General features: G+C 38.8%; 2 protein-coding genes across 9 annotated transcripts in view; one reads left to right on the top strand and one right to left on the bottom strand.

Annotated features, from left to right (window-relative positions):
• Nucleotides 1–4,304, top strand: part of LOC111250821 (solute carrier family 15 member 1-like) — a 38,197-nt gene extending 33,893 nt beyond the window's left edge. For all 3 annotated transcript variants that reach the window (XM_022806612.2, XM_022806613.2, XM_086989884.1), the window contains 2 exons: nt 976–1,294; nt 2,479–4,304. In XM_022806612.2, the coding sequence (XP_022662347.1) occupies nt 976–1,294; nt 2,479–2,634 (475 nt within the window). In that variant the 3' untranslated portion in view covers nt 2,635–4,304. The remainder of the gene's footprint in view (nt 1–975; nt 1,295–2,478) is intronic.
• An 8,254-nt stretch (nt 4,305–12,558) lies between these two features.
• The window catches only part of Cht8 (Chitinase 8), a 19,831-nt gene continuing 17,430 nt past the window's right edge, over nt 12,559–14,959 (bottom strand). For all 6 annotated transcript variants that reach the window (XM_022806691.2, XM_086989168.1, XM_022806690.2 and 3 more), the window contains exons 3-4: nt 14,548–14,872; nt 12,559–13,924 (exon numbers count right to left, since the gene is read on the bottom strand). In XM_022806691.2, coding sequence (XP_022662426.1) covers nt 12,670–13,924; nt 14,548–14,872 — 1,580 coding nt within the window. In that variant the 3' untranslated portion in view covers nt 12,559–12,669. The remainder of the gene's footprint in view (nt 13,925–14,547; nt 14,873–14,959) is intronic.

Genomic DNA, 14,959 nt, shown 5'->3' with positions numbered 1-14,959 from the left:
ATATAGCAGATAATGCATGCGAGCCATTGTATGATTGTTTTTTTTAGGAATATATCGATACTAATATGAATATTTAGTTCAATTCTAATACTAGGGTCATGTATTATGCGATGTTTGTCGTCCGCCAATCCAATAGATGTTTACTGGCGTGCACTACATGCAGTATGTGTTCTTCTTGTTGCATGTATATTAATAGGTTGACACTGCACTTTGGCTTGGTTGTGTGCAGTGTAAATGGTGTGCTATTTAACAACAATGATATAAATACCATTAAGATCATTGATTAAGTTGCGGTTGCTTGTCTCAGTGACCGCATATAATCGTTGCTGAAATTTATATAACTTCACAAGTAATTACCTTTGGTTAAATACGTCGACTATTCCAATGGCTTTTGTGTATCCAATCGTGAACGCCCAAAACGTGAAGGTGGCCGTTTTAAACTTCTTCGAAGGCCTCGCAATATACGCAAATACTTTTGTCCCCATTCGGATGCAATATTCATACTTCAGGTTTTTTCATTTGACCAGCTTGGCATTGTACCTTTGAGTACCGTTTCAAATATATTATATCAACTGTATAGGCACCAAATGTCAAATATCTGCTGTTAATTTCTTATAAATAGGAAAAATACGTTTTCAGTCTAAAGTAGAGGCGCAAATTTAGACACCTTGTGGTTTTGCTGTAAAAAAAAGTTAGCAACCCTATAAATATTAACCAAATGATTACCATAGCCTTTATCGTAAAAATGTATCCATACAGTGGCATTGATTTTATCCGAAAAAGTAGTGCAAATATCCGACAATGCGGCCTTTACCCAAGATCCCACGGGCCGTTTAAGATATACACCGAAGTTTACCATTATTTAGGATGCTGTTTTTTCCACGGTTTTTGACCACCAATATTGAAATCAATATTATACTGTTCGCAAGGTATGCTTTCATTAATCAGTTCGTATAAAATTTCTTTTTTGATTAGGTACACATTAAGATACTCCGACATGACCTGTATGCCCGGGAGGCTGCAGACGGGCGAAGCATATACTTTCGTTGTGACTAACAAAACCTGCACAATGAACCTGACTCAGGCGGCCCCAGCGATGTCACTAATGTGGCAGGCTCCACAGTATATATTAATTACGACGGGCGAGGTCCTGTTTTCAGTAACGGGTCTTGAATTTTCGTACTCCGAAGCGCCAAAGTCGATGAAGTCTGTGCTTCAAGCCGGCTGGTTGATGACTGTTGCCATCGGAAATCTGCTTGTGGTCATTGTTGCAAAGATTGGACTTGAGAAACAGGTACGTTCGGTATAGCTTAGGTATATGTTACTCTTGATATAAAAGTTTGTGAGCAAATCGTTTGATCAGTCTGTGACTAACAAGGGCAACGCAATGGTTATTTTTCTTGTAAAAAAATATACATTCTTGTGTGCCATTGTTGACGAAATTTTTAAACTATGGCGCTTCTCTAAGTTGCTCTAAGGCTTACGTTGATACTATTACTGCTAGGGTACGAACTAGCTCCAACCGTACAAACGTGTGGTCCACAGATAATCCCATATTAGGATTACACGTACATTACCTGCATGGGCTCGCTAATATTTATATAAGCGGAGGGTTGTACTGCTTCAATAGCCATATTTAAAATGTCCATAGCAGTGCATAATTAACCATGGCACGTACTGGATAGCTGAACATGGCATTCGGTTTCGGAGGATTTGTCGTCCGATTGGCCCTTCTGGTTAATTACTTGTAGCATCTACACCATTTATAGCGCGATTTTTTTGTTTGTGATGCGTAACTATATAACATGTAGAACTAACTGACTGTAAAAAGTACGCAGTGTTGTTGATCTAAGCGCACGATATTTTCTATACAAATCAATTATGTATTAGGGCGTCAATATGTTGAGGCTTCAGCGATATGCAAACTAACGTGCTCTTTAAAGTGTATACCGTACAACCTACAACTCTGTAATGATAGAGTTAACACTGGAAAGTATAACAGGTATGTTCTTATCCTCTAAATTATGATTCGGTGCTTTAAGAACAATAATCTCCATAGGCCCAAATATATTTTAGATAATTGCAGTTAGAAGGATATTTTGATCCTACTATAGTTAGTTTTACTCCGTTGAAAGTGAATTTAGAACTAAGTTATTTCGTGCCAGGATAACGCAGGGAAGTGCGGCCAAAAAAATTATCTCCAGTTATAATTTTTTTTTCGAAGTCAGGTGCACGAGAATAAAACGCTGGGGCCAGCGCTAGAAGCTAGATTTCTACTCGTAGGGAGTCCGTGATGATATGATGTGAAGTATATCTGGAATTTACAATATGGCACATAAATGTATTTGAATGCTATTGTTAGCTTATACACTCGAATGTTTCGGTACGTCTAATCAGAAGCATAGATTGTATTTAACAGTCTGCGCCTTCTGCGAACAACCTAGCTTGGCTATAATATATGCACCATATATTTTTCAGTCGACTGAGTTCCTGGTCTTCGGGCTAGCCATGTTTGCAGATATGATTTTCTTTGCTGTGCTGGCGTATTTCTACACGCCAAGTTCTGCGTTGTCCGAGATGGCTAGTCAAGAAGGTGAAATGTACGAAGTTTCGAAGGAGGAACTGTCAGCTTGAAAACACCGCGTCTGTCAACAAAGGCCATCTATTAGAACTCATGAAGTGCATCGTTGCATATTAAAATAATTGGCGTTGTGGCTTTGTTCTGTAGTGGATGCTCGTCCAGGTTATTTTATCTATTAGCAAGCATTAATACCATGTTTTTGCCACGTCGATTGCGTATCTGAGCCCGGGCCGACAAACGACAAAGACAATATTTAGAAAAGTGTGCGTCTCAGTAAAACTTATACTAATGAATGCTGCATGCTGCTGCTCTAGTTAACCAATAGTGAGGTTTTCAAAGCACCGTAAAATAATACTAACGCGTGCACGTATAATTTATCTAGCATAGTTACGCGACTGAGTTGGCATCTTGTAAATGTCTATAGCTGGCTATATTTATTTATAAGAAACGTATACATTATATATATATATATATATATATATATATATATATATATATATATATATATAAACGGCACCGGATATCTGTGTATATAATAAAGTAGTTTGTGTGACACACTTTACTATCATCTGAAGTTCTTTTATCTGTCTCATTTACATTAGATAGCAAGTTTACTGCTTGCATTGTTTTGTATCCTGTTGGTTCATGTATTTACAGCCTCTTGAGCTACTAGTTCGTCAATTCTTGACTAACGCATTAATGACAACTTTTTTTATCCAGCCACGATTTGTTTACGATCAATTCGTGCCTTTTAGATTTTATACGCACGTAGGATATTTCGTCCCAGTAGTAAAGGTCTGATTCCTGTTTTACTTATAACAGCGTCTGCAAGAGCACGTTTGTGAAATACAGAATGTAGAGAACGTTACCGAGTCACAAACGAACGCTGTTTCTATGCGATGATCTTGTTACATTTTTTATCGAAGGCATGTATTGAGATAGTACTGGCACGAACTTAGCTTAAAAGCCTTGCCAAAGGCAATAGACCTTACATGAAGTTTAATGCCCTCGAGGCATATTTTATCGTGTATTACTATGAAAAAACAACGCACAAAAGGTTTTCTGCAAACTTGTAAGCCTTGTCTACACCTTCAAAGCACATTTTGTAAATATAAGTTAAGTACGTTAATTTTACTCATATTTCAATTTTCCCGCCATCCAACACAGATACTAGATATAGAGAGGCTAAGTGCGGGCTTTTTGATTCGTATCAAATTTGTAATTGTCCTCAAAGTTCAAAATATATGCATTGACGCTTACATTTAAGGCCAAAAATCTCCGTGTCGTATATGATTGTATTCAAATTATTCCTCAACTGACACTTCGAATGATTCAGAACAAATGGATTCTGGATAATAAATGGAGCACTGCATTCACCACTGACGTTTCAACGCTGCTCAGATCAAGCGAAAGCATCAACTGTAGACCCTGAAGTTAAAGGCGCTATTCGAACAGTTATTCCTAAAAATAGGCATGAACTTGGTCAATGGAGGTACTTATGCATCCGAAAACTGTTATAATGTGCGAAGCCAGATAGGAGCTTAGAGTGAAGCGAGTATCATTATATATTGTGGGTGCGTTGCCAGACATCACGTAAATGATCAAGAGCACTGCTAATTGCTTTTGGCATTGTTCCGATATTTCTATGACTGTATATGATACTGAACACTACAATGTTAATAAATAATAGTTAGAATGTTTTAGAGTCCACCTACTTTATTGACCCAAGCCTCTTATTATTACATCTTAAAATATTTGATCTGGGAAAAAATATATTTTTCGTTCAGTGCTCACGAAAAAGCGCACGTATGTTTGTAGAAAATATGAACGGTCTATGCGATATATTTTCTGTCCTGTCCGGTACGCAAGATGAAAAATCTTGCTTATCGTAAAATAAAATTAAACACATTGTTCTCAGGAAGCTATTTATAGTATCTCATATTTCCCGCGATAGAAAAAACGGATTCTAAGAACGATAAAAATCCTATTATAATCTGTTAAAGAACTCTGTTTTGTGATCACGTACCCAGGTAGCACCTAAGTGTTGAGACAGAGGTTTTAGAAGCGTGTGTCGTTTATGTTTTACCTATGCACAAAAATAGAGTACGTCTACTTATACCTAACTGTATATGTTGTATTTAGAAACTTCTGGTTTCAACGAAAGCTCGCTTTAAGACGCTTTTCTATACAGCTAGAAGCTTGAAGCTAGAGATATGGGCGTACTCTGAACCGTGCTCTTTGCCTATATGAAGTACTATCAATAGTGCAATTTCATGTTTCGTTGATTCTTAAAGGTGCTCTATTTGTCGCCACTATGTAAAGATTATAGTTAGTTCCCCAGTTACTTTTATTTATTCTTGTTTTACTGTCCCAGTGTTATAGGGATGAATATTATGGGGATATTGCTTGCGACCCGTACACATGCAGAAAAAAACTCATGCAGTGATTTTAATTATTTTTTTCATCGTTGTTCATAACAATATGCACAAGTGGGATCTGGTATCACGCATACATTCGTTGAAACGACCTCAGACATAGATAACGCAGCAAGACTCAGGCTACAGAGTTAGTATTTAGCGGGAATACGTGGTCTCGTACAGCTGTCAGCTTATCATGCTTCACATGTCAAATGCACTCTGTAATCTTCATTTATTGTTTTATTGACTGCAATCTCCAGTTATGCGAAACATAAGTTCCAGAGGCAAGTCTGGATTGGTAATTTCTTAAATTCGGTATATGCCTCTCTCATGGGTTACCTACCGATACATAGGTGCATGATGAAATCGAAGCTTACTGTTTGACTCATTTTAGAGCTGGCTGAATATAAATTGTGACAGAGATGATAATCCGATAAATACTGATCGTGCTTATTTCTGAGTTTGAGAAACGCACTCCAACGACGTTTGGCCTCTCATTTCAATTAACAGCAGTAAATATTCTGTAGTCGAACGGTGTATCCACCTACAATTAGTGTTAATGTACGGCTCGTGAACGTGCAATTCTAAGAAATCGCAATATGGACAAGCAATATAATCGAGACCCACACAAAGGCCAAAGCTCAGAGGACTGTAGTGCAGGTGCCTCTGAAGACTAATTTCTCGCTTTTACTATATCTGATGCTTCTATTACCTGTTGACAACTTTTAATAATTTATTCAACGACCGCTCTCCCTGATTACACGAAACAATAGAACGCCGAGCGGTTCGCCCGGTCAAGGCGACGCAATGTACCTATGGACTACTTCAGCACTGATGGGTCCTTGAAATGTTCTTATTCACTCTGTATGGAAACCCATAAATGATACTGAAGGAGTCGAAGGTTAAGTTAGAGCTGCCTTTCAATGTTTTGTAGACAGAAAAATCTAAGGCTTTAACATCTCTACGAATTACCCTATAGAATCGATAGTAGCATGTTCTGTAGTATACTTCACTTCGATAACGTACTACATTTCATCAATTTTCGAGACAATAAAGTCCGCAGTTGAGAGGACGACGACAGCAGAAATGGTCTAAGCAGAAAGATTAAATACGTAAATTCATACGATGTGATTTGCGCAACAATCGTGACTCAGAACTACTACATAGTAGATATATAAACTGCTGATATATTGCAAATTACTATTATTTGTCCAATTTTGGTACAGTAGCTGTGACTTTTTTTCGCGTTGAGGCGACTAGGTCATCTGCACTGCTGCGTGTCGTCACGAGTTTACTGCATGACACACTGAGTCAAGAGGACCTTCCCTCCTGCAAAGATACCAACCAGAGAAACCATTTACTGCTGAATAATTAATTGACATTCATTAACCTGATTACTAGCTAGTAATACTATACTCGAAAAAGTATTATAGTTATGCGGAGAAGCCGGCCAGCACATGTCATATCAGGCCCGCTAAATTTTCCTACGACACCCGCCACATGTCGAAGATGACCGATGGCGACCTCACGGCCTTCCCAATAGAGACTGATTGTATATAAAAAAAAAAAACAGTTTTCCAGCAGTCAGATAAGCGTCACCAATACTTGCACAGCAGGCTTAAGAGGGTCAGGTACGGCTAAGTTACCCCACCGGCGTGAGATGCAAGCGTGTTTTTTATGAGCTTAGTTCGTTAAATACTGTGCACTTTGGCTTTAAATCGTCGGGTGTCTGAAAAAAAGACTGACAGATTAAGTTGCCTAAGGAGAAAGGAATCTTCGAGCCGTTATAAACAACCCTCTAGAGACAACGTATGACATTAAAACTGCGGCGCGGCACTGAAAAAATGATCCTGGCTGACTGAGTATCAAGCCGCGAATTTTGATAAAAATAATAACTTTCTACGATATAGGGTGTTTCAACAATAGCAGAATTTTTTTTTTTGCGAATAAAATATACTTCTTTTGTTTCGATGCCAATCATGATTGTCAGCTTGTTGACAAACTTCGGATTTCAAGAAGCCCTAGAGACAAAAGTTGAAAGGAGTCGGATCGCGCGCTTTATAAAATCAACTCTGGCTCATAGAGGCCAGACAAGTATAGAATATTTCATGTAATAATACCATTATTTCACAAGATGTTTGGCAAGCGGGACTGTCCTTTTGAATCACATGTTTTCGAGATTCATACCATCCGTTTGAAACATGAAAGCTTGGGTTACCATGTTCCATGACTGTTTGTGTGTATCTCATAGAGTCTTCGAAGCCAAATGGTCAAGTGATGTTTTCAGTTCAAAATCCGAAAAAAGCAGCGACATATTTGAAATGCATGTTTTTTTTTATGAAATACAAGTAACTTAAAATGTGACAACTTTACTTAATGAATTTCGTCGCTGACGATTATTTCCTTAGAAAACCCACAGTCCCATTGTGGTTGATTACATGCCTAACTATAAATTCTTTGAACTATGTATGACCTGTAGTCTCTAGATACAGCCATGGTATTTTCTTTTAAACAACCTGAACGCTTAGAGATGCATAGTCAACCTAGTCTCTTTATCATTATTATTTTCGCAGTTAACGCATTTCAAATATTGGCGCCATTCTGTGACTGTGAAAGCACAGAATGGCGCCAAAATTAAATGACTCATTTTTCTTGAGACCGCCTGTAGAACGTAACTAATAAGTCACTGTCTGTGATATTGACGCAGTAGCAGTACTAGATGAATAAAGAGTGTTCCTACAAATACCGTTATTTTACTTTTGGAATGAAAACATGCTCGACAAAAACCCTGAGGTCATTCTCGATGATACACAAAATTTACATGGATTGTTGGACACACTCCTTTGCTCTTTGTACAAAAAATACAATGCTGAGAGAAATTGAAGAATCATCCACAAATTCAAAAATGTGTTAGGGGAACGCGGTGAACTTGACTTCTTATTCGTGCTAGCTCTTTTTTCTAAATGGTAGGCTCGATTATCGCTCAGAGAGGGAAGTAGTTCCTCTGTGTTCCTCCCTCCAACTTTTGTGTTAGCTTTGCACATAGTAGGCTTATTACCTGTTGTTGGACACAATAGACGCTCAGAAAATCCAACACATGTTCAAGACAGACTCTGCTGACAATAATCGTCAGCAGAGTCATCGGTTCACAGACCCATGTATTAAACAGGATATGTATGACAAACTCGCCTGTAAGGCCCTTTACAAAAAGCTTTAATTGAATTACAATTCCAATATTGACTTGTTCCTGCTGAAAACCCGAGTGCCTGTTTACACTACCACACGAATAGAGGAAATAAATATTTTTAGCGAGGCAAGCTGCGTCTACGATGCAGCTGGTATATTTTGCCCTTAGATAGCGTTGATAAGCATTTGAGGCGTCAAAAATGACGTCCGAATGCACAAGCGATGATTGGACAAGTACTTCCTTTTATACTTCCACGTTTAGAGCCATCTTGCGTTTGGCGCGAAACCCACAAATAATTAAAGTTACCGGCAAGCCGCAACCTATTTTTTTACTGATACAGTGAATATTCCGAAAACTTTAGAAAAATGGCCAAGTGATTTTGATAAGAAAATCAAATAAAGATAGTCATATTAGCGAAGGCCAGGTTTTTGTGGGTATTTATTGTATTAGTAAGAACAAAATGAAGACATGCATCTTATGTGATAGGGAACAACTGCTGAATAAATAAGAATATTTATGTATTAAAAAAGGTACTTCGTGCTTATTTGGTGCTCTAAAGTGGAGCAACTGTAGTTCTATTTTACTGTCGTGCCTTAAGGTCAATTATCAAGTTAATTATTATAAAAGTTTATTACAGTTAAAAATAAAATTAAAAAAGTTACCAAATACAAAATGCTGTTTCCGATATTTCATTTAAATATCGCCATAAACAACACCATGGTTGTCATTTATTTCTTCTGGATGCCGACCCTCTGTAAGTCTTATCATATCAATTACTAACTGAAGTTCTCGCCCACGAGCCTTAGCATTTTTGGATTTTTTCAAGAAATACTTTCAATAAGTATCACAAATGGACCGGGTTTAAAAACAGCCGCTACGGATACCCTGAAGCCCCTCAAGGCCGACTTAGCGTCATACTATCGGTAATTTATATCGGCTTTGTCGAAATAGCCAAGCTGCTTTGTGACTTTCTGGGACTACCTAAATCAAAATTCGTTTCTGGCCCTTTGGAAGGCCCTCACAGACAACCCAGTTTTCTGACATTGCCAAAAGAGTTTACCAACTGAAGTGCACAATGTTGCTCGGGCGGCAGCGTACCGAATTCTACCTCATTATAAATAGAGTGAGAAGCGCATTATAGCATAGGCTAGTAGGCAACTCTCGGCGAAGTAACGTTCCTGAGAGACCGAATGTTTTGTTGTAATCTCAATGGTAAAGGAGTCTTATTCGTACCTGTATTGGAAGCGGTTAACAATAGTGCCGAAATACCTGCAAAGGTTTAGCCGATGGGCCCTGGAACTGTCAGAATACGATTTTAAGATTCGACACTGGAGTGGCACGGTGGACCGCGACGCCAACGTCCTGTCACGTTTATACGTTGCAACAGTCAAAACCAAAACGTGACGTTGACTTTGGATCAGTAACAGTGCTCTAACTAGCGAACCTGCGCTAATGGCTTCAGAGAGGCGACAAAGTCACCTTTTAATTCGGCTACTGAAAGGTAACTAAATCTCTACTGGATGCTCTCTGCCGTCAAGGTCATCCGGGTCTGATAAAAGCTATCCACTGATTGGTGCCTCGTCACAGTTGAGGGTTCTGCTAAACAACGAACCCAAGCCACGAGTATCAATACCCCCCAAACACCTGTGGAACCGTAGGCGGTGTTTATAGCTAGGTTTGGCTAAAATTTTGGAAAACTGCTGAGCGTTTCCTCATGTGCTCCCTGGTTCGCTCAAGTGAGTCTAAACTACGCTTGTTTCGATCACCCCTTTCCAGTTCGACAAATGATAGCTCGGGCCATGCGAGAAGCACTGTCTGCCCTTCAAGACCGCCACGGGGCCAATGCAGGCTACTTCTGGAGTCGGCACGTCGAACAGTATTAAACGCGGTGACACACAAAATTAAAGTAGTTTAAAAGTATGTTCTAAAACTAGTAGTCTTGTAACTTGATCAAGCCCTACAGCGTACGCCATTGTTGCACATAGAGTTCTTAGTACTGCAAGGCTTCCATTTCGGAAAAAAACCACAAGTGGTTTGGCATATGAAGCACAAGGTCGGAATATTTTTAAAAAGGACCGAGACGGGTTAACTAATTTTTTTTACATATTTTACCTATATAGTAGATGCTCTTGCGTAAAGCCTCCAAGACGATACGAAACGCAACTTTGTAATTTCACTAAAATATTAAATGACTCGGAAGACATTGATAAACTACTTATGCGAAGTATTACGTATTGTAGTTTCATCTTTGTGAAAAATAATTCATCTTACTATACTTAGAAGAAGGTCGAGAAAACAAATATTTGACGAACGATCTCTGTTGTTAGGTTCGGTGGGTCAACAAGGTAGGCGACCTTTCAGCTGTATATGGTAGAGCAATAATATGTCGATATGTGTGGTAGCTGTAATTCTGTTGCTGTTCAGACTGTTCAGTTGAAGCCAGCCTCCTCAGCCTCGTTTCCTGCAATACCTCAACTATCCCTGGGTTTAAATATTACTCAAATCTATTTGGCACTACGATCAAAAGTTGTTTTTTACCTGCACAACGCCATTTTTTCGCCTGATTTTCGTCTTCTTTTAACACAAACTGACTCACGTGTCGCTTCCGCTGACGATATGCTCCACTTTGATGGGACTAGTTGGCAAAATGGAATTCCATTTGTTCTGGTCCCAATTCGTGAACCCGTTTTTTAGTCTCCTTATTATAATTTTAGTTTTATTGTTTAGTTAGATCTAGAAGTTCCCAAAGGGGCGGGCAAAATTTACCTATATCAAGGGAACCATCACGGGGGTTATCAGAGACCAAACAGTTTTATTTCTTTATAAACATTTCTACGAAAATCAGCTAAAAACATGTTACATTATCTATTAAATCTAGCGATGCTACGTAGATTTATTCCTATTTGTTATGAAAGAGAAATTCAAACTTAAACGAGAAAAGCCAGTTTACTGTGCTGAAAAGGAAAGATATAGTAGGATGGTTACTGCTGTACATGGGATGGGGCTTGGGATAATAATGGCGGAAAATTTTTCGTAGTCATAAAAACGAATCTTCTCAGGATCAAACTGAAAGCTCTACATTTCTATGCGTTTGAATGTTTATCTTAGTCTCAAAAAGTTTTTGAACTACTGTTTTCAATTTATATATCTTAAGCACCACTTTTTTTCTTGAAAGCAATACAACAACAAAGATAGAGCGATATTCGCAGTGGCTTTTTGTTTTTTCGGGACCTAAGGATCGACTTCTAATTCCCCCTCAGTAAATGTTTTTTGGGGGTTATGTGGATGCATCTTGCTCTTGAAGAATTGTACTGAACATGTATATATATCAAAAGAAATTCCTTAGAGATCGTCTTCAATACAATAACTAATACTTGTCGGATTATCTAGTAGGTTACAAGTGTAGGCCGCAATAGCCTGTAGCAAGCTCTTTTTTCCTTTTAAAAGTACGTGAGCCTTAATAGAATTGCAAAAATGAAATAAGGATGTATATTTTAAAACAAAAAGTTATATGTATGACGTCACCAACGCAGGGAAAATGGTCTCATTATTATTTAAGCAAAACATCAACTCTAGCGTATCGCACATATGGCTTATGTACATAATAGTTTCATAATCTCTAGTCTTATACTTTCTAAACTCGATAATAATATTGCGAAACTACTTTACATGACGTAAGGGTCTGTAGGGGAATTTTTTTGGATTATTGTGGATAGATATTTTAACAATCGCATGACTAAAGGGTGCTCAATAATAGCTCTTAGAAAGAACACTATATATAATTCTGTGAGTTGTACGTAGTGTTCCTGATCGGAATTTTACACTGATTAGCCGTGTGAAGCCTTATAGACATCGCAAATTCATTTTCAAAATTTTTTTTTATTCTATAATATTCGAGACTTAATTTTTAACTTATTCAGCCTAAACTACAAAAAGCACCAAACATCAAGTCCATTTCAAGTAATCTAATTATCTAGATATAAACACATTCTTCATTTTTGGCAAGACATGGAATTAGAATGGTAAATAAATTATTTCATAGTATTTACAATTAATTATCAAGCCCGGAGTTAAACGCGAACTAAACTTTTCATTGCTGTGCAGCCTGTTAGATCTGGACTGCGTCGATTGAATCTGAGTGCACTCATTTTAAATTCTAATTGTTTCTCACCTGATTAAAGCTAGGACCCCGTTTCTTAGTTAGCACATAAACGGGGCTTCAGCTAGGATCTCAGAAAAGACTTAGGGGGAATTACCCCACTCAAAGCCTTATACGTAGGTTAATTTATCACGCGGTTCTGTACCACACAAGTTGACTGGTAATAGCCACCTGGCTCCGATATTATTTAGATATACATAAATGACATGTTAGCTTATTTTAATAATTTACATGTTTATTCTATAAATAATACCTATATGTCATAAATATTATGTTTCGCACATCTCCTATTATAAATATATTGATTTGGATATTCAGGCTGTTTTTAGGAGGCAATCTCCTGTTTAACGTCGATATCGAGATCTGCGGGCGCGGAATACCCTTTGCACTCTGGAACGTCATGTGGCCATGCGCATTGATTCTTAATAGGATCAAACACAGTTCCTGAGGCACATTCCTTTTTGAAGGCTATCAGTCCGTCGGTGCCTGGTACGCACTCGAAGAATACCTGACAGTTAGAAGGATCACGAAAAATACCCTGTGTTGAACATTTAAATTCGCTATCCATATCAGTTTCTGGAGGTCTTGTGGTAGAATTATCAGGTTTCATTGTTGTTGTTATTGTTGTTGCCGTCGTTGAGGTCAAGGCTGTGGACTGTGAAGATGGACGCATAGTGCTGGTGCTAGGGCGAGGCCACCAGGTTTTTTCCGTTGAAGCGGTCGAGGGCGGTGCAGGGGTGGTAGGTGGATCCGATGGCGGTACTGGAAGATCGGGAATACCCGGTTCGGCAAACACGCGATTAATAGCTGATATCAAGGGATAGCGATAGCCATGGCATTTTCCTTTGAAGTCATCCGTTTCGATTGACCATACCATACCGCCAGCCAAGCCTAAACTCTTAGCAAATCGAGCCTTAACTTCAATGGATGAGATGTCGTCATAACCGACCCACTGCCGTTCTTTAAAAGCGTAGGGAGACATAAAGTACGGATCTTGCACAACTGTCCACCCATCGCGCATTTGATCTTCGCAAATTTCGTTGTAGCCCAGTGATCCGGGTTCACGGGTGTACGGACCCGCTCTTCCTTTCTGGGGAGCCTCATCGCCAGGACTATTATCCTCCTCACGACGAAGTGTAAAAGTCCTACCGTAGAGACCCATTCCTAACGTGATCTTTTTGGGGCACGCACCCTGAGATATCCAGTAATTAACAGAATAGTTCAAGTTGAGAATACGTTCATCGGCGGGTTCTTCAGGCCTCGAGAACATGGGGGCGTGGTGGCCAGCTTTTGTTTCCCAGCCGCCGTGGAAATCATATGCCATGATATTGATGAGGTCAAGGTATTTTGAGATCCCTGGAATGTCGTATGCGGGATCTATAAAATGCTTTCCAGCAGATACGGCAGCCGTTAGAAGTAAGTTGTCCTGTTTGAACGCATCCTTCAGCTCGCGAAGTAGTGCTAGGAAGTTCTGTTTGTCTTTAGACTTGCCTCCTCGGGAAGCAGGATACTCCCAATCCATATCCAATCCGTCGAAATTGTACTTTTTGCAGAACTCTACGACAGAGTCAACAAAGATCCTATGGCAAACAATGGTTATTGTTATCTCTTGGACAACCAAAAACAGGGTTTGGGAAGGTCATAAAATTGTAGGTAAGTAAAAAAAGGTATTTAAATTGGTGTCGGGGTTTCTATATGTCTTATACACCAAGAAAAAATCAGCCATAGACAGAAGCAACATCCGCTGGTCCTAATTGCATAATGTCACTGTTTGATTCATGAGCTTTCGGGGGTAAGTTGAATCAACGACTTTCCTTAAATTTACATAATATGATACTTGTTTTGAATAGGTCGAACTAATGAACGCTGGATATAATCGACAGCATGTAGCTTTATTAATTGAAGTTTAGAAGGAAAGGTCATCTTCGCTACTTTCTTGTTATTATTTTTGCAACATTAGTAGCCGGAAAAGATTTAGCCGCTTTAGACAGAAAAGAGTCAATCAAGCGTTACTTAATGACGTCCTTTATGTCTCATTAAAGATTAGCTTGGCCTGCCGTTCAGCTGTTAGGTGCTTCTTAGTGGATATTTTGTTTTTTTATACTTTGAAATTTTTTTCCGATATAGTGCATCAGTAATCGAAGCGTTGAACTGAAGTATACCCTGATGGGCAATAGTAAATCTAAGCGTAGTAAATACTTACTTTCGTGACGATGGAGATTCAGCCATAGCAGAATATTTTATCGACCCTTCATTCCAACCTCCGATGGCTATAATTGTTTTTAACCTGGGATTTTTAGCCTTAAGATTCGTGGTAAACCTTTCAAATGCACCCCTTCCGTAATTTTCTTTCAAGTCATTCCATGAATCCAGTGACTTAATGCGATTATCAAATCCCAAGCCAGCGAAGCCATAGATCAGATGCGTACACACAAATGGATCAATTTCCTCCACAGGAAATTTGCCATCTCCTGGCCTATATACAGCCCACGAGCCGTAATAGCATACGACCTTGTAGTCATGGCTATCTGTCGAAACCATTCGAAGTAAGAGAAAAAAACATACTATTTTAGATCTACAAGGAAACATAATCATGCATACCTGAAGATATATAT

This window comes from Varroa destructor, unplaced genomic scaffold (genome assembly GCF_002443255.2).
Source record: "Varroa destructor unplaced genomic scaffold, Vdes_3.0 BEIS01000005.1, whole genome shotgun sequence".
Classification (NCBI taxonomy): Eukaryota; Metazoa; Arthropoda; class Arachnida; order Mesostigmata; family Varroidae; genus Varroa; species Varroa destructor.
Note: the sequence above shows the minus strand (reverse complement) of the source record. Positions and strands in the feature narration are given on the sequence as shown.